This window comes from Aspergillus caelatus (genome assembly GCF_009193585.1).
Source record: "Aspergillus caelatus strain CBS 763.97 unplaced genomic scaffold BDV27scaffold_149, whole genome shotgun sequence".
In the NCBI taxonomy this organism is placed as follows: Eukaryota; Fungi; Ascomycota; class Eurotiomycetes; order Eurotiales; family Aspergillaceae; genus Aspergillus; species Aspergillus caelatus.
The window spans coordinates 1-22,239 of NW_022475412.1; the positions used below are offsets into that span (position 1 = coordinate 1).

General features: G+C 46.2%; 7 protein-coding genes across 7 annotated transcripts; 4 read left to right on the forward strand and 3 right to left on the reverse strand.

Annotated features, from left to right (window-relative positions):
* Positions 1 to 1,019: 1,019 nt before the first annotated feature.
* Positions 1,020 to 3,603, forward strand: BDV27DRAFT_147175 (uncharacterized protein; the record flags this gene model as incomplete). The annotated part of the gene is made up of 4 exons (XM_032070699.1): positions 1,020 to 1,147; positions 1,210 to 2,164; positions 2,196 to 2,499; positions 2,576 to 3,603. 4 exons carry the CDS (start codon positions 1,020 to 1,022, stop codon positions 3,601 to 3,603), a joined length of 2,415 nt encoding a protein of 804 aa, XP_031925268.1.
* Positions 3,604 to 4,739: 1,136 nt separating this feature from the next.
* Positions 4,740 to 6,166, reverse strand: BDV27DRAFT_159974 (NAD(P)/FAD-dependent oxidoreductase; the record flags this gene model as incomplete). Its single annotated transcript, XM_032072957.1, has 3 exons — positions 4,740 to 5,004; positions 5,063 to 5,306; positions 5,359 to 6,166. 3 exons carry the CDS (start codon positions 6,164 to 6,166, stop codon positions 4,740 to 4,742), a joined length of 1,317 nt encoding a protein of 438 aa, XP_031925269.1.
* Positions 6,167 to 10,131: 3,965 nt separating this feature from the next.
* BDV27DRAFT_20298 (transcription factor domain-containing protein) lies at positions 10,132 to 12,781 on the forward strand. The gene is made up of 6 exons (XM_032075994.1): positions 10,132 to 10,494; positions 10,552 to 10,628; positions 10,687 to 10,861; positions 10,913 to 11,448; positions 11,502 to 11,639; positions 11,691 to 12,781. The coding sequence occupies exons 1-6, from the start codon at positions 10,396 to 10,398 to the stop codon at positions 12,691 to 12,693; spliced, it is 2,028 nt and encodes a 675-aa protein (XP_031925270.1). The 5' UTR covers positions 10,132 to 10,395; the 3' UTR covers positions 12,694 to 12,781.
* Positions 12,782 to 12,888: 107 nt separating this feature from the next.
* BDV27DRAFT_147178 (dehydrogenase with different specificitie) lies at positions 12,889 to 14,360 on the reverse strand (the record flags this gene model as incomplete). Its single annotated transcript, XM_032070700.1, has 4 exons — positions 12,889 to 13,178; positions 13,272 to 13,481; positions 13,512 to 13,836; positions 14,235 to 14,360. 4 exons carry the CDS (start codon positions 14,358 to 14,360, stop codon positions 12,889 to 12,891), a joined length of 951 nt encoding a protein of 316 aa, XP_031925271.1.
* A 572-nt stretch (positions 14,361 to 14,932) lies between these two features.
* On the reverse strand, positions 14,933 to 15,888 carry BDV27DRAFT_166357 (alpha/beta hydrolase; the record flags this gene model as incomplete). Its single annotated transcript, XM_032074170.1, has 1 exon — positions 14,933 to 15,888. Exon 1 carries the CDS (start codon positions 15,857 to 15,859, stop codon positions 14,933 to 14,935), a length of 927 nt encoding a protein of 308 aa, XP_031925272.1. The 5' UTR covers positions 15,860 to 15,888.
* A 433-nt stretch (positions 15,889 to 16,321) lies between these two features.
* BDV27DRAFT_166359 (NmrA/HSCARG family protein) lies at positions 16,322 to 17,839 on the forward strand (the record flags this gene model as incomplete). Its single annotated transcript, XM_032074171.1, has 2 exons — positions 16,322 to 17,232; positions 17,779 to 17,839. 2 exons carry the CDS (start codon positions 16,322 to 16,324, stop codon positions 17,837 to 17,839), a joined length of 972 nt encoding a protein of 323 aa, XP_031925273.1.
* A 1,111-nt stretch (positions 17,840 to 18,950) lies between these two features.
* On the forward strand, positions 18,951 to 19,310 carry BDV27DRAFT_159978 (uncharacterized protein; the record flags this gene model as incomplete). The annotated part of the gene is made up of 1 exon (XM_032072958.1): positions 18,951 to 19,310. The coding sequence occupies one exon, from the start codon at positions 18,951 to 18,953 to the stop codon at positions 19,308 to 19,310; it is 360 nt and encodes a 119-aa protein (XP_031925274.1).
* Between the last annotated feature and the right edge of the window lie 2,929 nt (positions 19,311 to 22,239).

Here is a 22,239-nt window from a genome sequence, read left to right on the forward strand (position 1 = left end):
GTGCCTTGCTCTTTGTCTCCGGATTGAATAGATCTCGAATCCATACAAATCCAACATCATCATTTGTCCAGCCACTTGCTGAAGAGGTAAAGAAGCAGCGGTGCTTTGTAGTATCAAAATCCTGGAACCAGGAGTCTTGTAGATTGCTTGAAGCCGCCTGGTAAATAAGCCCTGGTGGTAGAGCTGTTCCATCCGCGCAAATACAAGCAATAGTGGTAATCCATTCACGATTACTATCTTGTAGGCGCTGCTTTATCCTATCCTGCTCATAGCGGCGCCTGGAAAAGATTCTTTTACCCTTAGATAGTACTCCAATGAGAAATCCTTTTTCATCCATATTATACATATTTTCAGACTGTATTTCATATTCCTTGATCTTTCTGGCGAGTAACTCAAAGTATAGAGTATACTTAAATGCAGAATCAGCCCTCTTGCGTGTAGAATCGATTCCAGTAGTGTAGCGAGAGATCAGCTCATTTTGATACTTCTTTAGAAAACGGCTTGGCCAGTGCTTTCCAGGTTTTATTCCTGAGATCTCTTTCGCAAAATTCCGAAGCATCTCAGAGGTAGGATATAGGCCTCTCTCAGAGAGTTTATTAATATAACTTATAAGAGTTTTGGCTTGCTGGCTGTTGAGTAATCGCTGGTTTTCATATTGATTCTCTTTTGAATGCATAACACCCCGGTGGCGCCTTGAGAGTGTTGTACAATCAACACCGAATCTTTTGGCTACTTCCGCATATTTAAATGATTCTCCTGGATCTAGGGATTTTAAAAAAGCAAGCGCCTCATCAATTGAACCCATATTGACGGAGTTGTGATGGTTTGAAGTTGAAGTCAAAAAGTCGGTGTATATAGAAATCCGTGCGGCAGGTGGGGACGTGCGTCAGGTGATCAAGTACGGTAAATAGGCCCTACTTGCATCACGTGTCGCCTCCAAGATTCCCCACATTATTTTCCCCGACCTCCACACTTTCTCTTTACACCCTAGTTCATACTTGACGGGGATTTTTCAGGATATGGAGGCTGAGTGTCAAGTCTGTCACCAGCGATTCGCGCGCAGGGAGCATCTTGAACGTCACCTTCGCCGCCATTCCGGGATTCGCCCTTTTCCGTGTCCATCATGTTCACGCTCTTTCTCCAGGAGGTAAGCTAAGAATTAACCCTCGCGATGATATAGGGCAAACCTCACACGCCGAGGAAACATAGGGACACCCTGGCTCGCCATGTCACAACCCACGGTACCGGAGCCGATGGGCTACTTGTACGTACCAGAGGGGCCAACGCCTGCTTACCGTGTTCTCGCGCCAAGCTGAAGTGCAGTGGCGGCGCCCCATGTCACCGGTGCCAGAGTAAGGGTCGCAACTGTGTGTATCGAGGCTCTGATAAGCCCCCAGAGACTGCGCTGGTGAGCCCAAATGGCGCCAATAATTTCGCTCCTCGTAGTATCATAGGCAACGATACCACCGCCCTGGGCCATTTGCCGCCTAATCCGCAGTACAACCCAGTTTATATGCCTAGCGGCCGAGACGACATGACCAGCATTCCAGCTTCTGATAGTGCGGTTCCCATGTCTCCTGATATAGACCTCGGCTTTCCGTGGATGCTTGACTATGCAACCCTTTTTCAAGGGGGCAGTCTGGGCGACCAGCAGCCTCTTCTTGACCTAGCCACCCAGCTCCCAGATGGACCACTTGCATCAACCTCTAGCCTGGCAGACGTCCAAAGCCACAATATCGATATACCAGTTGTTTCTAACCAACAAGAGCATTACCAGTCTCGTGTCTTGAACCCTAACCGAGCATCGATCATGGATGCGACAGACGACGATATAATCATAGCTGAAAACTTCTGCCATGCCATAGTTCCGCTGAATAGGTCTTACCAAGCCATTTTTGGACTCTTCAAGAGCCAGTTAGATGTCCGCTTCAAGGACTTCTCGTTTCCCAGCCAGCCAGCGTTTAAGTCGTTTATACAGTTGTATTACGAATACTTCGACTGTCAGCTGAGCTTCGTTCACCGATCTGTACTGGAAGAACAGGACACCCCGTGGATTCTTGTCCTGGCTGTGGCATCTGTCGGATGCCAGTATACACAGTTGGCCAAACGGGAGCAGTATTCTGCCATTCTCACAGAGCTCCTGCGATTGTCGCTGCCTCTCGATGTATGTCTTTACCATCAATCACCCAGTATAGACGCCTATGGAAACGCCGCTAATAAAGCTGCAGGGCCCCAAAGCGAGGATATATGACACCGTAGTATTAGCCCAGTGCTCATTGCTTGCCATTGTCAACTTCATGTTTACCGGCTTCAAAGATAATGTGGTCAACTTGCAAATCCAACGAGCATGGCTCGCAACTTTAGTACGGCCGTTTCTTACCTCCCCCAAACCTAAGAGTTCATTATTAAGCCAAGAGGTCAACGGTCGCACCTCCAGCAACACCTGGGGTTCGTGGATCCGTTCTGAGATGGAAAGGAGATTAGCATACTGCTACCTAGGTCAGTAAACCATCTGACGGGACGGCAAACCCCTCGTTCCGATATGTCACCGCAAGCTTACACATCTTTGTTCCAGTGGTTGACAGTTGGTGCTTCATATTTTTGGGACTTCCGGTGACCTTCACGGCAAAGGACTATCAGCAAATGCTTCCCTCTTCTGACATATTATGGGGGGCGCATAATGCAGATGAATGGAGCGGTCATATGGCTCTAGATGGACCACAACCAAAGAGTCTCAAGGAGCTCTTCACCATGGACTCGGCGGCTTCAATAGCTAGCGCATCGCAGACATCTGAATTTGCCAAACTCTGCCAACACCTTATGCTATTTGTGGAAGAAAGGCGAGTTATAGCAGCAAACCAGTCGTGCATTCTCCATGATTTTAGTGACGATACTCAGCACCGAAATCCATGTTCACAACAATCGGCCTATAGCAGCCTGGACTGGAGGTACAGAATGTTGATGCCCTCAAGCCCAACAGCCTCTTTGGGCAAGGGTGTCTCAGACACAAGGGATACATTCTTCCATCTGCTGTTCATTCTGAGACATATACCTCTGGAAAGCTTGTATACATATTCTGGATGGTATGCTTCTAAAGAAGATATTTCCGGTGCAGAACTTTACCTTCGCACTTGGCTGCAAGACAACCCTGCACTCTCGAGGGAATGTGTGTCGCATGCAGGGGCTTTAATAGGCAAAATTCGGCTATCCCTTACCATGTCCTGCTACGACCCTTTCTGTCTCCTGATAGCTGTATTGTTTCTATGGACCTTTGAAAAACTAAAGCCAGCCTTACCGGCGGCACTGAGACAAGCGTCACCGGGCAGCGGACCTGCAATCATCTTCAAGATTGACCAATGTCACGAGGAGGGCATAAGAGAGCGATGGATTCGGGGTGACCCAGAAGTATCAGTGCATATTACTGGTGTTGGTTTGCTATCAAGTGCGGGAGGAACAAGGCGCCTGCTACAAGAGTACTTGCGCATCATAAGCCCCCAAACTGGTTGGCCTACGCTTCGCAGGGGCTTGATAGCTTGTGGGTGTGACCTCATCAATGAAATCGCCCCCATAACGACTTCCCCGCACCGAGATAACGAAACATAGGCCGCAGTCTATGAGGCTCGGCAAATAGTTTTTTCATTCAAATCCCGTATACCATGCGGATTGCGGAGAGTCGGCGCGGAGAGCCGAGTGCCAGGCATGGGTGTGGAATATGTTGTTTTCGGTCGAGGACCCGGCCGAGAGCTTTGACTTGATGAACGATGCTTTTGTGCATCTATGGCGTCTAGCACTTTGCGTGTTTCTCAATATGCAATCCTCCACCATCCGGAAGAATGGTTCGAACACCCACATGACAGCACGACTGGCAAAAGCAGATGTCTTTGGAGACGACGTAAGTTTTCTTTTGTCTCAGCATCGCAAAGCTAATTAGAAACCAGTGCGTAGTTGGAAGATACCACCATATGACAGCGGCTATAACATAGGAGGAAGGGAACTCAGTTTGGAAGCCCAGGAACACAAAGCCCCTGTGATTTGCATTAACCATGGACTTGACGCAGCCAAAAATCTCAATTTGCCATTAATACAGGCTCAGCCTGGGTCTCCGAGTAGCCTCGACCCTCGTGAATATGAAAAAGGCAATTTAAGCCTCGAAGAGCTGATTAGCTATGCTGAAGACAGCTATCAGGCCATTGGCTTCAGAAATTATCCAGGAATATCTGCCAATACGGAGAGCCCGACATTGGCATAACACCCCTGTACCAAAGCGAGCTTGCCGTCAACACACGAGGCCGACGACTGTATGTGAGGGATGGAGTTTCAGGTTTGTTAGAGAAGGCTCATTCCTTGTTTTCTGATTGGGGCCGGCAACAATATTCGTGACTGGAGAGACGAAAATCCACGGAGCTGCACTCCGAATCAATCCACATTCCAAGGAGAGCCAGAGGTTCGGGACGGACTGATTAATACCGAATACTGAGGGATCAATGGGCAATCAGACACCTGGGCGATATCCACTTGCAGTGAAGTGGTGCCAGTGTCGTCCAGGACGCTGGCCTCTACTTAGATAACTGATAGTTTAAAAACAGTAGGGTAATTGTTGCCTGAGTCAACCATAGTTAAATGATTATACTGGGGTTATAACAAGGTTATTATATATGCTGCTCTAATTAAAGCAGAGCAAGGAGATCTAAATATCAGAACAGGCCAAATTCAACTTCAAAAGCACTTCCAACTTTCTACTACAGCTTCGATGCAGGCTGCAAGAGATGCTTCATCTCAGCATTTGGATACTCAACATTCTGGGACGAATCAGGTCGCTCCCGATCCCAGGCCCATCTCTCAACCAATTCGGGCGCCAACTCGCTCTCAAGCATCTGTACGACGTACTTGCCCAGCACGGGGAAGAACTTGAAGCCGTGGAACGAACCGCAGGTGGCGATGTAGAGACCCTTTGAGGCAGAGTGAGGAGAAATGATAAAGTCAGATGTCGTGGTGAAAGCGTCCCTGTTGAGTGTTAAATGCTGATCGTCATGTTAACGATTTGTTGGAAGGGGGTACTCACCAGCAGATTCGGTGTTTCTTCATCTCCCAGTCCGCGCTCTCGGGCCCATACCATAGATTCCTAGCCTCGACAATGTCCTGCTTAAGGGGCCCAGGAACCTTCCACTGGTTGTAATCATGTGTGGGCGGGGGTGAAGAGATATAACGACCAGGTAACACCTCCCGGGTATTTGTGAAAATCTTAGAACCCCACCATTTGAGCTCTCCATCCTTAGTAGGGGGAATGCTGCCAATGAAGGGTTTGCCTAAGGACTGTTAGTGGCTTTCATGCAAAATGTAATTGATTGAAGACCTTACCCTCATTGGGTGTGTAGCCTTGGAAGCCAACGGGCATGTCTTTGAACTTCTTGTACTGCTCCGCATTGAGCTGTGCCATTCCTGTCGTAATACCCGCAGCCAGAATTCGCTCTTCAGCTCGCAGGCCGGGATTGCCGCTCGACGCAGCAGACCACTCCAGCAATGTGGGTGTGAAAGCGCCAGCAGCGACGATGACATGCGTGGCCGACAAGATCTGTCCTGATTTCGTCTTGACGCCAGTGCAAGAGCCGCGGCCATCGAATTGCAGAGTGGCAATGTCAGCCGTCACGTACTCGACGCCCAATTCCAGGCACTTTTTCGTGACTGCACGAAGCGCATCTCCAGCGGCGGCCCAACCACTGGCCCTGTTAATCAGAACCTCCTTGACACCAGTATAGTCCGCATTGTCAAAAATCCCGCCATAAAGCTTTCGGGCCTTTGCGACAGGCAAGGCAATGATATCGTCATTGCGGCCGAGCTCCTTGTGGTTGGTGATGACGTTTTGCGCATAGCTGCTGCGGCACGTCCAGTAAACGCCAGTCTGGTGGAAATGAGGCTTCCAAAGAGGATCCGACTTAAAGATGTCCTGTGCCTCTAGAGCCAGCTGGCAGTAGACCTTGTCATCGTAGTCAGCACGAACAACCTTGTTCCAATCCCATGATGCCGCCACACGAGAGTCGGCGTCGTATGCATCTCGGTCTACCAGCGTCACCGACGCATTGGGATACTTCTGGATGAGATGATAGGCCGTTGACACGCCAAAGACACCGGCACCAACAATAAGGTAGGAAGGGTTGCGCGAGGTCATCTTGAGAGCGATTACTAAGTTTTTCTTGCGGGGATGATTTGAGTCTCGGCAGCTCTTTAAGACTTTGGGGGAATGCGAACTTTATATTTTTCAATTGCCTGGAGTGAATTGGCCGCTTATCCGTCAATCCGTCAATCCAGACTTACTCCGTAAAAGGCTATCTCAATTGACCGACTCTAGACCCGGTGGTCGTGCGGGGGAGGTCCAGACGGAGTTCCACTGCCATTCCTGCCAAGGTAAAGGAAAAGCGGAAAGCTTACGGAAGGTCGGTCGGGTAGTGGAGATCAAAGGACTGGATTCGGAAGTCAAATGCAGTGGGAACTCGGGAAACTCATCAATTTTATATGGACTGCATCTTAGGGCATCCTGCGGCTATACCTATTTCGGACTTACATTCCCGCGGGAAGTGTTTGCAGTTTTTGGTTCCGCCTTCCATCTCTCATCCACCGCCTAGAGAGTGGACGAATAGGGATGATTCTGCGGGCAGAATGAGTTGAGAAACAAAAGAAAATGAGTGAAAATGTGGATTGGCGGCTTTGCTTCGCCGCGCTAGTGTGTGGTGGGTGTGTATATATGTTGACGGCTTTCGAATATAGAAGAAAAAAACTAAAAACATACAACAGGAGGGATTCGCTGGTGGCCACCCACCCAACTACTAACCTCCTGGCGTGTGGCTTCTGCGCGGTCAATAGATCACTGCGTGCCTCTGCAGGGTAAGTACAGATATTGATATCAAGTTATCGCGCGCATAGCGTGGGTATATTTTAGAGGGGGGTAATAACTTGCGATATCAACCATCCTGTGGTGATGGGCCAGAATATATATGCCCATCCACATCTGCCTAGGCTATCAGTCTGCCGGCTCTCTGATTAGTATATAGCCCTGTTCAGTCAGACACCCAGTCTCTTGGTAGCTATGCTTCGCCACCTTTCCTACTAATTAGTAAAAGCTGAATAGTTAAATTTCAGATATAATAAGATAAGTATATCACAGTCTCTCAAATTAATATTATCCAGTTATATTCTGATTTTGGGCGAGTCTCAGAGATATCCTTGTACAGGCTATCTCGACAATCCTATAGTATTATATAACTAAGCAGTATCGAGAAACTAATAGCGTATTCGGTAAGCACCCTGCGCATGCAAGTACCCTGCGCAGCTCTGTATTCCATACAAATCAGCGCTTTTTACTACTTGAACATCTCAGGAACCAGGGATAGTAAAGATACAATAATTAATATATAATAGAGTATAGGGTAAATAAGGCTATTGATAATTTTTTGAATTTTTCTCTTCTTAACTTTACGTTTTAAAGTAGAAATATCAAAAATACAGCTGTAATATTCGATACCGAAAGACGTATTGCTTGTATAAGTTTCTCTGCTTTATATATTAATATTTAAGTACTATTATATACTCCTCTTGAATTTTGGACTATTATTGCTTGTGGTTGCTGAGATATTCGAATACTAAAAAGGGCTGATTGTATGGAATACAGAGCTGTGCAGGGTGCTTACCGAATACGTTAACTAAGTTAACTAGGACGACTTAGTAAGCCGGGTCCAAGCGTAACGTATTTTACCGGTGAGCGGTCCACCTCCGCTCCGATTCTACCTCTAGATGAGATTGTAGAGCCTATATTAAGTACATATTTGCATTTATATATAAAAGCTGATTACTAAGTGGATTAGGACATCTAACTCTAGTATATCCCTGGATATGACAATTAGAATACCGCGGGGGGGCTCATACACACGGTCTAACTGTAGAAAGTGTAGAATCTACAGGGATAGTATCCTGAGCTTTATCAACCTTATTCTCGCGCTGGAAGCACTCTAAGCCCTCCTGAATAGCTAGGCTCTCTGTAATAGCTAGCTGTCTAGTAGAGTGTTTTTGCTTTTGGCCTTTCCATTCATTCTCCACATGATGTTTTCTTATTTCTTCCCTGACAAGAACAAGCTCATTAAGTGTCAATTCATAACCTTTGATAATCTTGTTTAATCGCGCTTCTAATAAAGGTAAAGGACTGCAGACACGTTATCTAAATATTTTTCTTGCAGCAGCTGCCTGTCTCTCTAGCTGCTTAGTAGTATAGGATATTTTAGGCGCTAAATTAGTTGATTGACTGCCTGGTGGTGTAGGAGTCTCTAATTAAATATTCAGCTTGCTCAACACCCTATCTAAATTAAATAGAACTAGGCCAGTAGCTATAGAGCTATTCTGAATATTCTCTGCTGTAAAGGCGCTTTGACAAGTTTTTAGTAAAATGTTTAGAAAATCAAGCTTGGCAATATGACTGATGCCTAGGCGTACTTTTTCTTCCACTAAGTGTCCATATCCACCTTTCAGAGACCGAAAACAGCCTACATCTAAAGGCTGAAGCTTGTTGGAGGAATGCGCAGGTATGCAGATAGGAACAATATCATTCTCACTGCATATTTGATCAAATTGAGATATAAGATAACTTCATGGCCATCGAGAACTAGAAGACAGTATTTCCCAACTGTACAACTAGTAGTTGCAGGAATAAAGAGATTTTTAAGCCAGCGAAGACCTATTATCGATAACCTGTGCTTTTCTATAGTAATTAACTCTAGTAACTACTTAAGCAGTAGCTACTAGACCTATAGTAACGCCAGTTTTGTCAAAAATATAGATATCTTCCCGTGTGATTATATATTATATTACAGTATTTTATACACGGTCAAACCACTCTTTAATAACTTTAGGATCTTCGTATTTCACTTGTCAATAATTATAGTATCGTATAACAGGGTTTGATCTCATCATATCGTTTAATCAATTTCAGAGACCCAGTTTTCTCCTACTATTTGAATAGACACTGTATCACATACAGCAAGAAGAATATTGTCCGTTTCTCGTATAATAAGACGGTCGGGGAGGCGCTCTATATCGATCTAGTGATAGACTCTATTATACAAGCAATTCCTCTTTATTTTGAGTTAATATATGATTATTGGCGCGTGTTTCTAAGCGCGAAGTAATTCCATTTAATCGTTGTTGAAGAGTTGTGCGAGGAACATTATAGACACGCGCCGCTTCACATTCCTCTTTTTTTAAGGCAGATATAGCAATAGTATTCTGTCCTCCTGCCCAGCCAGATTTCTTGAATTTTGAGGCGCTTTTAGAGGCATGGTTGGTAGTTGAATTGAGTGAGGCAATAAAACCCGTCAATTTTTGATGAGGTGGCCCGCTCGTTGGTGTGGCCCTATTCGGGAGCGCTCTCGAGCTTATAAAGGATTGGTCGGAGAATCCTGGATTAATTCTCAACTCTCCTCGACATGCGCCTAATATGTCGCGCCTTTCAGATGAAATCCAGAACAATTACGTTGACGATAGGCTTATGACATAGACACCGATTTTGTCATGTTTGCACTTTTGTCTTCCTTTTTCCATATAAATTGGTTGCGCTCTTTGCAATCCCCCGTATGCCAGAATATCGCCTACCATGGATGAAGCCATTTCGACCGAGTAGGGCGGCTTTTGACCGAGTTCTCTACGAAAGTTCCAAATTATGGTCTTCCTATCTCAGCACATCCAATACTACAACCCTACTCCCGTTTGATTGTATCGACTTGAAGATTCACAGGCGCACGCCTTCTTTTCTTGGATGCGGCCTGCTTCCCCAAGGTTACAAGAATAGGGAACCGGCCTCTGTAACAAGCAGACCATACATATAGCAGCGTTTGTCATCAACTATGTCACTGCTAATCTCACCAAGAATGCTCAATTCCATCACAACAGCAAAGTACAGTTTACATCCGTCATTCGCAAAACTCAATACCGACTTGACATCCGGATATATGAAGAGGCACAGAACAGAGCTATGAAACGAATTCATGGTCATTGCGAATTCGCTATGCAAAAGCCGGATTGACATGCGGAGACTCAGCACGTCTTATACCCACCTCCTGGCATGGTCCTTGACCTGCATTAGACTACTGCACTTATAATAATTTGTCTCTTCAGAAAGAAGTCGAGTGAGAGCTTTCATTCCTACCAAATTTTGAGATATCAGGCGGTGGGCAGTCGGAACCGCCACTGATACGTAGCGAAAAGGCACCGGAACATAGTTATCCCAGGCCCCGCGTTGGATGGCACCGAGCCAATGATACATAGGGTGCTTTGGCAAATTTGGCACCGCTCGCACCTCCCGACCGCTTTGTGTGTCAAATTGGTTCCAAGCTGCTGGTTTAACATACTCACTAGATGGAAATGTCTGGTCCTTTGGAAACTGGCCTCCAGACATTTACCAAGAAGGGGAGGCCCACGACAAGCTGCACCGAATGCTCGCGTCGAAAACAGAAGGTCCTGGCCCTCAGTCCTTTCCATTTACGACGAGCTCTAACATCATCTGCCGTTCAGTGTGATCGGAAAAAGCCCTGTAACCATTGTTCCGCTCGAAATGTCGTCGACAGATGTGTTTACACAAGACCCTTATCGTAGGTGCTCCCATGAGGTGGGGTTTACTATATGCCTTCTAAGACTCCTACCACGTAGTCTGCGATCGGGGGAGTCGAGTGTCATTCTAGATGTGCGGGAATCAGAGATGCATCATATTCAGAATGGCGAGCCGGTCCAGATGCTGCCTGATTGGACGAACCATATTCAGCGGTCCAGTCAGCTTGGATACTCATCAGTTGCTGGAAGCAACTCCTTCGTGGAGCTGGGGCGGGTGATGTGCCGTATCGTATATAAATGATATAACTCGCTAACTGGTACGTAGATTTTCAACGAGGGAAATGAATTTGAGTCTATGCATGCCGCCTATAATCGGCACCCTCTGCCTCCATCCCAACTGTGTCCTGAGGCTCTGTCGTTAATTTCCCGTTTGCCCCCCAGGCAGATTACCGACGAGATTATTGAGGCTTTTTTCTTGGATGTCAACTGGCATTATTTTATCGTGGAAAAATTCTATTTCAACGATTTATTTTCACGCTGGTACAACGCCGAAACAAGCCCGGTCACGTATCTCAGCTCGGACGGTCTCGAGAGAGAGTTGAGATACTTCCCCACACTGTTGTTTCAGATCGTCGCGTTGTCGTTACAATTCCTTCGCCCAGATGCGGCAGCGTGGCGGTTCTTTGGAGGCGAGGCAAATCTCTCGCAAAAGTATAGCGACATGGGCGTGGAGCTGTTGGATCTATTAGGCAGGCAAGACACGGCTCTGACTGCTGTCCAAGCAAATCTCTTAAGAGCATCTTGGCTGAAGAACCTCGGCCGGGGAATTGATGCTTGGCGGTCTTTGGGAGAAGCGATCAGGTTTGGCATTTCTGACGAATCCGACACGTCATAGGTACTGACGGTTTCAACAGACTGTCTCAAGAACTTGGTCTCCATCGACAACAGTGCTTTCATCAGCCAAGCTCGGATAATGTTGAGAATTCATTGGACTCGTTCTGGTATAACGAATATAAGAAGCGTGTGTGGATTAATTTATATACTTGGGACAGGTATGGCGTACTTTACGCGCGAGCTAATTCCTTTTGGTTCTGACGGAATAGTCTCATGGCTCTTGTCCTTGGTCGACCGATGATGATCAACAACTGTGACTGTGACACTCAGCTTCCAATTGATTGCGATATACCAGAGCTTCCTTCAAGGACTGTGCCAATGACACTCTCAGCCAATCCGGACAAACATCGTCCCACCTCTCTTTCAGCATCCCTCGTCAGGTATTGCATATCAGCTAAGGTTCACCTAATACGCGAATTAAAGCTCGACACCCCGTACCCCGTGGACTACTCGATGGTTGGAACTTTACATGAGCAGGTTTTGACGATTTTAAAAGGTATAAAACCGGCCCTTCGACATCAAGATCCCGACACGTCTTGTGATTCGCAGTACCACTATCTTCCTCAACAGCGTGAGGAACTCCTCACTGTCGTGTACACGTTCCTCATGGCATTACATCGGCCTCATATCAGTTCACATGCGCAAAGCCGAAGAGCTGTTTTACAGGCGGCAATTGTTGTATTGGACTCCCAACAACGGCTTTTCGAGCTAACGGAATTACACCATTATATGCTGTGTCATCTTTCGTTCTATACAGTGGACGCAGCTATTCTACTCTCCGTAGTAACTTCACTATACCCACAGCAAAGCTCCGAGGACACGAGTGATATCTACCGTGCGCTCCAACAGTCTATTGCTAGATTATCTATGATAGCACCGGTGAATCCCACAGCAAAATCGGGCCTGGATGTTATTAAGCGGTGCTATCAGAGGCTTCAAGAGCCACGTAGATCCCTTTCCGCGGCTGAAGTGATACCGGCGCATCTACCTTCTACAGTAGGTCAGCTGCAAGATACCTCGGAGGCTCCGGGCGACGAGCAAGGGAGCCATGCGGAGTACCTGCAGTACGAATCATATCCTTTTCCCGTGGAGCTTCCCCAGAACTTCTCAACAACACATGGAGTTGCACCGACACACTACTTCGACCAATCATACTGGCTCCGCCAAGTAAATAGCATCTACTCTACTGCTGCTCACGTTTCAGATCTTTGACCCAATGTTGGGGCCTCATGGAGACTGAGCCATGATTACAAAGCTTAACATAGCTGCGTCAGCGTTGGTAAGTGGAATAGCACACAACAAGCGGAATTTCATGATGTGGACAAAGAATACATGCGGCAATGCAAAAGCGTATTTTAACCTGACTGTGCCGTCCTGTCAGAGCAGTCATGCGAGTCAAACGATTATTCAATATTCGTTTAGCAAATCTAGGCTTATGGCCCACAATCTTTTCTCCATTTCGGGACTGTATGCCCAAACCGCATAACCGGGCCCGTGGCGCTGTGCAGGATCGGCTGGTAGCGCAATTTGATAATTATCCAAGTATTTGCCTCCGATACCTTCTAATTCCCTCGCAACTGCCCCCCAAACGGTGGTCACGGCGCCTTGTTCAGTACTCTTCCAATAGTTGATTAAAAACTTATTTTTCTCCCAGTCGGCTTTCTGTTCTTCTGATACGTGGCGAAGAAGCTCTGTTACTATGGCACCCGGGTGTAAGCTGAAAGCATGGAGACCCTGACCACCGTATCATCTCTCGATTTCGTTCGCTGTCCAGATGTTAGCAGTTTTACTCTGGCTATAGGCCTTCCAGAGCTCATATTCTCCTTCTAAGCTAAGATTGTCGAAGTGAACGGAGGAGATGCGGTGTACACTGGATGCCACAATGACAACTCGCGAGTTGAACGCTGGGGTTGACAAGGAGAGAAGGCAATGTCTAAAAAGATAAAACAACAAAAAGTAGGCTAGATAGTTGGTTCCAAACTGGATTTCAAACCTATCTGCTGTTTAGCCTTCCGGGCATGCCATCACACCGGCATTCGCGATTAGGATATTCAGAGTATACGACCTCGACTGAAATTCCTCGGCGCACGTACACACAGATGCCATAGAGTTCAAGCCAAGGTGTAAAAGATAGACCTGAGGACTCTCCACAATATTACCCAAGGAGGACTTTGGTTTATCCAAATCACGGGCAGTAAGGTACAAGGTTACTCCAGTATGGACGAGTGCACGTGCAGTCTCTATACCCAGGCCCGACGAGCAACCTGTGATTAAGATTACTTTGCCGACTAAGCCACCTTCACGGCCGGCGTCTTTGATGATTTGGAGTGCAGTGGGACGCGCATCTCCAGGGCCCTTTTGGCGATCGGTGAGCTTCGGCGTATTTGGAATCCATCATGGTTTGTGTGGGTACGATTTTCACATCAGCGAGGCGGTAAACGTGAGAGCGAAATGGAAAGCAATCTACTTTAGGCTATATTGTTCGACGTTATATATATGATTTGCCTTCCGCCTCAGCTGCTCCAAATAGCGTCCAATGGATATCGAGTCTTTTCAACGTTTTAGGATACGTACATCTCAGTTTGTTCTTGTCACCGTTGACCTCGGCTTTACGAGATTATCACCGATGCTGACAATCATTTCAAATGCTGACAAATGTCAGCTTCCTAACAATGCGCGAGGTACAATGCTTCTATTCATTTCATGTCGTTTCGTTCTGTGTCGAATCCGTGACCCTGATTATCGCGCCAAACCAATTCCTGCATGTCATCTTTAGACTTTTCATGAATTTGGTTCCATAAGTGGTTCTTCGGCAAAAGATCTGCAGTGCCAAGTGAACTTCGGGAAACTGTGACGTCTGATTTCCCGAGCACTCGCATTGTGGGGAAGGCCTAGCCTACTCTGGGCCTGAGCTCCAATATTCTTCGCTCGAAAAGGGAGAGTTGCGGTTATGATGTTTGCATGGTGCAGACGAGGGATGGTTGGGAGCAATAGAGGAAGCCCTTTTTGCGCATCATCGGTTAATTGTGCTACTCTCGATCGGTGGTTGACTGGAACTGGCTTTTCAGTCGGAAGAGTAGTCAAATTACGCCTTGATCCCTTGGGCACTAACCCTTTGTTTTTTTTTTGTTTTTTTTTTTTTGTTTTTTTCCTTTTTTCTCTTGGTCCAGCTCAGGACAATAGGTATTTGATGATGCTTTCTTGGCCAGGAGCTAATAGTGGAAGACAGATACCAATCTAAGTAATAACGATGCCAGTTACCAGATATAGCTTCATTAATTTCAAACAAGGCCTTTGATTCCTAAACTACTCATGGGAACCGCCATTGACATTCAATGGTTTCAAGAAACAACGAGTTGCAGAGCACAAGGATAGGAGAAAAAAAAAAAAAAAACATCTTTCAATAATCCTCCCATTGCCATACATTCTGACTCAACCCTCAGCATTAATCTTAGAGATTTTTCCCGAAAAATTCAACAAGCTTCGGGCCAGAGACCGCGAGGTCGTCATAAAGATCGAAATGGTTCTTTCCTTGGACGATGAAGAGCTCCTTGGGCTCATAGGCCGCCGCAACAGCGTCTTCACTGTAATGGAGAGTCTGGGCCTGGGATCCGGCGATCATCAACAAGGGCCGTGGGGATATCAGGTGTTGAAAATGGAATGAGTCATAGCTGACCATGAGGTCGTAGCTAGATGGTGGAACCTTTTGGTCTGAGCGCGGGTGGTTTCCACGCTGCGAACCATAGTAGGAGGCGGCATCTTTGAAGAACGAGTCGGCATCCTGCGGAATCTGGGATATATCACTGCTGAACATTGGTGGGGGTTCGATATGGGAATTGATAGCTGTGTTTATACGCCACTGGCCGGCCGCATGCAGTGCACCAGCAATGGCCTGAGGTACTTCCTTGTTGTTTTCCCTGTGTAGCCCCCCATTGCGGGTCATACGGCCAACGCAAGCGGCACTCACAGTAGCAAGTGCCTTGATACGGCTGTCCGACTGCGCGGCATACGATGTATAACCACCCGAGGCGCAAATCCCAAGTACACCAATCCGACTGGGATTGACCTTGCCCTTCAGGGTGCTCAGATAGGTTACAGCAGCCTTGTTGTCTTCGACTCTCTGATGGGGATCTTCCAGCCCGCGTGGCTGGCCGGTGCTTTCCCCCTGATAGCCTGCGTCGAATGCGAGGGCATAGAACCCAGATTGAGAGAGCAATCGGGCATGGTCTGCAGCGGTTTGTTCTTTAACACCGGTCATGGGATGGCTAATCACGACCGCAGCGCCGCCGCGATCAGGGGAGCCAGCAGCAGGAGCATAAAGCTCGCCGCTGATTTGCAGCGTAAAAGACGGGAAGGTGACCTTTGTGGGTGCAGACATTATGTAAGGATTATCAGTGGAGGGGTAACGGATTCTTGGACTGAATGTGTAAGGAAGATATCGGGCTTCGTCAAACAAGAGACCCTTTTATGCAAGCAGCCAGAATAAAGTTGATGTCTAGAGGCCCATCTATATGACGTAAACGACCCACTTCTTTCCCGACAAACTTCGGGAAAAGCTTTGATGTCCGGGGCAGCAGTACTTGCTGTATACCAGAAAACCCTGTCTTGCTCGGCGATAAAAGCTGACACCGTCTTAACTTCGAACCTTGCTTACGGACATGACAAATTGGTCCTCATAAATCAGAATGCTTCGATTACAAATCGGGCCCGAGGTGTCGTTGGGGGATATCCATATTAAAAGGGCCTTTTGCTTTTTTGATGTTTCTTTAACGGTCCATTCCACCAGCAAATCGCCCTCCTTTATCCACTGTTGTTATACATTTATACGCATACCACAGCTATGAAGAAGACCCTCGTTGTCTTCGGGGCCACCGGAAACCAGGGTGGCTCGGTAATCGATTATGTCCTCAACGACATAGAGCTCTCCAATCGCTACCATGTTCGCGCTGTGACTCGCAACCCGGATAGTGCAGCAGCCGTAAAACTCAAAGGCAGAGGTGTCGAAGTAGTTCAGGGTAATATGGACCATCCTGGCACTATTGAACGGGTCCTTCATAACGCCAACATTGCCTTCATCTTAACAACGTACCAGACCACAAAAGTCCGCGAAGTCGCCCAAGGCAAGGCAATCGCTGATGCAGCTGTCGCCAAAAACTTGGAATTCATTATCTATAGCACCCTACCAAGCGTCATCGACATCAGTGACGGCAAATATCGTGCGGTGGAATATTTTGATAGCAAAGCGGAGACAGAGAAATACATTCGAGCATTGCCCATCAAGGCGGCCTTCTTCGCACCGGGGTGCTACATGCAGAATTTTCACGATGAAATGAAACCTCGGGCACTCGATGATGGGACTTACGAGCTTGTGAATTCCGTACATCCCCACACGCAGCTTCCTCTTATCGATATAGCAGACTCTGGGAAATTCGTCGGGGCCATACTTGCCGACCCAGACAGGTTTCAGGGCCAATTGTTGTCGGCTGCGACGGAGATGTATTCGTTTGAAGAGATTGTAGGGATATTGAGTGAATCCACGGGGAAAAGGATCAAGTTTTTACAGGTGACAGAGAACTCGTTCCGGGAAAGCCTTCCGCCGGACTTTGTGGAGAGTCTCCTGGAGACAATGAGGTACTTTGAGGAGTACGGATATTATGGCCCACGGACAAAGGAGAATGTTGAGGCAACTGCGAAAGTCGCCCGGGGGAGATTGACCACACTTCAAGAGTACCTCCACAAAGAGCCTATTGAGTTTTAATGCACGAGCATACAAATTTGTCTACAGCCCGGGTTCTCTTTATTAAATGCCAGGTATTAGTTATGGAGGACAACCATAGGGAACAGACCATGTAGATCTAAGCAAGTAAAATAAGCGTCCAGCTTGTAGGGAAAAAGCACACTCTACAATCAGCAGAAATGAGAGGAGACTTTGAAGCCAATTGGAGAACCTTAACCTTTGAAAGCAAGATATATTCTTGAGAAACCAATGCTATAGTCAGGCCTTTGTACATTTCTATCAACGATGACCAGACCATAGATCAATTGTGCTGCTCGCTGAATGATGATCATAGAATAGGGTTGAATGACGGCGTTGGGGACCGAGACCGGGAAGTTTTGCTATACATTTAACACACCTAGGACTACGTCACACAGGCATGAGAATTAGCAGCTCTCAATCCAGACATACCCCGGAGCTTCTCATGTTAATAGCCAAGATAACCAGAAATTTAAAATAGAATATCACTGTCAGATACCAAGGTTATCATGCAGATCATTCAGTGGCTTAACCCAAGAAAGGTATATGAAAACAATTACATTGAGCCTATTGCTAGTTCCGGGTTATCTGACGTTTCATTAATTATGGACAAGGAAACAACAACAAAACCAATCAATTATGAAGAAGCCAAAAAGGAAATTCACGACATAGTAAATGAGTAATGGAACTGCCCCGAACACCTCCAGTTTCTTGCAATTTCCCTTCCAGAAGCCAACATATTGGGTTCTTCCTCCCTAGGTTTCTGGGGCCTGAAGAGCCGCATAACTCTAGTTGTAACTGTTGGGACGAGGTCCGCCTACAAAACGTCAGTATCATGCCTAGTATAGGTAGTAGTGTATATAGAAAACTACTTAAAAAAAAGGAAAAGCCGTCGTTTTATATGATCTCTATAGAACCAGATAATTCAATTTAGGAAGCTCTATATCAACGTTTGCGGACATAGTTGACCAAGGAGATCAAGAATCTAGAGGCCGGAAAGAAGATACTTCTTTAGACCAATGTGTTAGAAATTGTGTTGAACTTTTGTTGTATCTTTGTCCTTAACGCTGGTTTATCGTTGCGATACCGCAATCTCTTGTGATACTCTTATAGGTAGCTACGTATTAGACAGCTGCCATGTAATGGGAATGTTGCGTGGACTCGTGGGTTAAGACAATTTAAGTGGCAGATATGCGTTGTCCTTCGGCACAGTGATCTCCGGCCATTGATTCGCATCACCAATCATGGAGGAAGGTGCAGTTGTAGCTGAATGCACACGAATCCCCTAATCATAATAAACAGTGGTCTCGCTTGAATGACGATTTGGATGATGAAGCATTACTGTACAGGGGCTCGGTTGCAGTGGTTCCATAGAATCATTTTCGAGTGGTAGGTATCTATCGGTCTTTCTTTCTGCTTTTCAGGCTAAATATACTCCTACGTGCTATTCAGCGCATACGCTAGAAACTCCCTACATCATACATGATCAGAAATATGGACAGGCCCCTTTCTTTCTTTTTGAATTGAGAAGATTGAATGTTTATAGACAACTCCCGAACCTTGGCATGATGATTACCCAACCAGATGATGGCAGTCGAGTGGTCATGAACGATGATTACACAAAGCCGCAGAGCCCTGCTTTCTGCGCAAAGCATTCTCACTGTGCACGGTTCACTCCTACCTCTATTATAGATACATTGGAACCACTACCACCATGCGTCTTGGAACACACGAGGGTGCCAGGCCCTGGTCATATTATGATATTGTGCCTCCTAGCCGCTCAGACGCTCGCACTTGCGAGTCCCCATTCGTAAAGTGCGAGGTTGCCGAATGCACCGCTACCTCAGCGCACGGGTTGTACGAATCGATGACTCTCAGGATCGGTTTTACAACGTGCTGCAAGTACCTCGACAGCAATGAGCTCGAGAAACGGATAGACTATAGTTCTAGGCAGTTGGACAGGATGGAGGTTACGGTGATCTTTTACGATGTGGGACTGGGCAAGGATGGGCAGATTGAGCAATTGTCCGCATTCTCTTCTAGCGGCGAAAATTTCAGCGCCATCAGACTATAAATGTACCACTACTAGATTTCCTATAGATTGGTGAATCTCCAATATTAGACTCTAATATAGATATAGAATAAGTTATTTATTAAAGTACTGAGAATACTTTTAATATATAATATTAGATATTATAAGCTTTGATTAAATCTAATCGATTATATTCTTTATTATTTCTCTCCCTTCTTTTTTTAGTATATATTGTTATAATCTGAGAATTATTTAGTAGAAGATATATAATTTTCCAAGTATATATAAATACTATACTTAGGCAGTATTATTTATATATATTATTTTTATATTTTATATCTTCTTTCAAAAAAGTATTGTATGTCACAGATCCGATGATGACTCTGTGTCACAGAGGATCTACTATACAGGGTAGATAGCCTGTCAACTAGGTAAGGAAACGTAGGCGGAAAGAAGAAGAGATATCTATCATTGACTGCGTAGTAGAATAAATACAAAGACATTGATTCTTGTCCCTTCTATCTATGTTTTTGGACCTCCTTAAATAGCTTTAGGATCCTTCTCTATTCTGTATATCTTTCCCGCTGAAGAGTCAGTGAAAGGTCAGGTAGTCTCTCCTCCGACCAACTCTAAACCGTAGGGGGTCCGAGGTCTTATGTAGGAAGGACCGGGACCAGGGCCTATACACGATGAACCAGGATATAGGGTCCCGGGGGTTCTGCAGACTTCACGGGCCGATTCCTCATCGGCTCCGTGACATCAGGATTATTATGGGACTTCTGCTGGCAGAAATCGATAAGAACCCGTTGTTGCGGAGTGGCCGCTATGACCCTCCGTAACCATGACACTGTATAATCTGTCAATACCAACCGATTGGCCGCAATGGATCGAGCCAACCCACCTAGGGCCTTTCAGACCGTGTTCGTAGGAAACTCGGTTTTTGATGGCAAAATCGAGTACACTGATCAGGTTATATAGATTGTAGGAATTCACGTCCTTGTTGTGCAAATCCATTTAGTCTTCTGGGAATGGATCTACATACCTTTTAATCTTCTTCCCACGCTAGTTCAACTTGGCTGTCCTCTCCAATGTCTCGCAAACCATCTCCAGGACGGATCTTTGGCCGGATCTAATCAAGCCACCTTAGCAGTGCTGATACTGTAGGTGGAAGGGTTGAAATTAGGAAAATTGGTATTGTTAGGAAAGTAGCTCTACTTGGTGATGATCGTACTAGGTTTGCTGTGTGGACTATAGTGTATATCGGTATTGTATTGGTTAGAGGTGGCGGAGGAGCGTTCATCCTGTTTATTGATGAGGAAGTCATACAAGGCTTTATTGTCTCGTATATCGCCTGATAATCGCATGCCCATGCCACAGATTGCGATGAGGATATTAGTGCCAGATTCTAGAAGCTCAGGTGTCAGTCTGCCGGTCACGGATATCAGGTCATCATCGCCAATTATACGCCTATCCTAGCCATGGCCATTAGATAGAGAGCCATTCAAAGGACCATTTGGGTCGTCATGCAAAGATTTGCGCATGTTGAATGAATCGAAGACTCCGTTTGATGCCGGTTTGGGCACGACGAGTGCAGGATTGGCAGCACCCAAGCATTATGTGAGTCTCGGGGTTTTGCAAAGGAAAAGCTTTCTCCTCAGACACTTCATGCATGTCTTTGTTACAACCGATCTATGGTGCGCGAGATCACTACCTTTTCAAATCCACCCAAACCCCCTCGAAAGGCGACTTACAATCATACACAAGCTCAGAAAGCCCCACCACCGCCCTTTGTGAGATACCAGGATCTCCGCAGCGGAGGTAAATGATAGGTAAAGGATGGTCCGTTTCAGCAGCAACCATATCCCCTAAAACGATTGAAAGTGGAGATATTTTCTTCCTGCTTTCATAAAGCTGGTATTCTTTGTGGGTTGAATTGTTGATCCAGCAATAGTTAGGTTAGTGTATAGCCACTGATTGTTGATGAACAATCACCCACACACAGGCAGTCGTATTGTCGCATGCCAACTCTACCCCTAGATAGTCGGTAAAACTGCTGAACCATTAGAATGAGAACTCCTTTCACATCCACAAGGGGTCTAATTACCACCGAGTAGTTTAATTAACGGTTTGGCCGTAAACACGTATCCCTTGCTTCACTTAGGTTACAAGATATTTGTCTCGCAAGCCCCTTGCCGTTAACTCGCGGCAGCGCGGTTCTCCCGATCTTATGAAAGTTCTGTCAATCATGCATTCAGGTAAATAACTACAGCTGTCAAATTGATAGAATAGGGAAGATTATGGCTCTCAACTTTGTTGAGGGATTTAAATCTGTAATGTTATATTTCGCTGAAGCTAAAGGCCTCTGTTCATTATAACCAAAAGACACAAAATCCAAGGAAATGACCCAAGCAAGGGATTCCGCGATCGTCAAGCCCTCGAATGGATGAGGTATTGTGCAGTCTGTTTTGTTTCTAGTTTTGCGCCTGCAAAGCGTCTCTTCCGGTCACATAATATCCATACGCAGTGACCCGCTTCAGTTGCTCCTGATTTCTCTTGATCTAGAAATGGGAGAAGCTCCATTTTACAGTACTAATATGGAATGTACGGAGAGACTAATTGTTCATTTACCTAGCCTCGTTTGTTTTTCCATGGTCTCCTGAGGATACCAATGCGAAACCTATGTCACTGTATGAGGCCCGGATATCCTGAACTGTGTCACTCATGCACATCAAATTTTATCTAGCGTGGGCAGACTGTCAGGTAGTCGAGATACTGACAGTCATTTTGCTTCCGCAACGCGTATTAAGCCAGTGCCTGTCCAAAAATAGCTACTTCTCTGCAACCCCCCTCCCCCTTCATCGATGATTGATTGTCTTGACATCGAACAGATTATACCCAGGCTTCAAGTCAAGCATTACCGGGGTAGCGGGTGCAATATCCCTCAGCCGCTGTGCAAAAGTTAGTTGAATAA

Excerpts from the sequence above, each read along its gene's own strand:
- BDV27DRAFT_20298 (XM_032075994.1), top strand. The coding sequence starts at position 10,396 with ATGGAAATGTCTGGTCCTTTGGAAACTGGCCTCCAGACATTTACCAAG. Across the intron at positions 11,449-11,501 it reads TCTTTGGGAGAAGCGATCAG|ACTGTCTCAAGAACTTGGTC; the intron begins GTTTGGCATTTC and ends CGGTTTCAACAG. Across the intron at positions 11,640-11,690 it reads AATTTATATACTTGGGACAG|TCTCATGGCTCTTGTCCTTG; the intron begins GTATGGCGTACT and ends CTGACGGAATAG.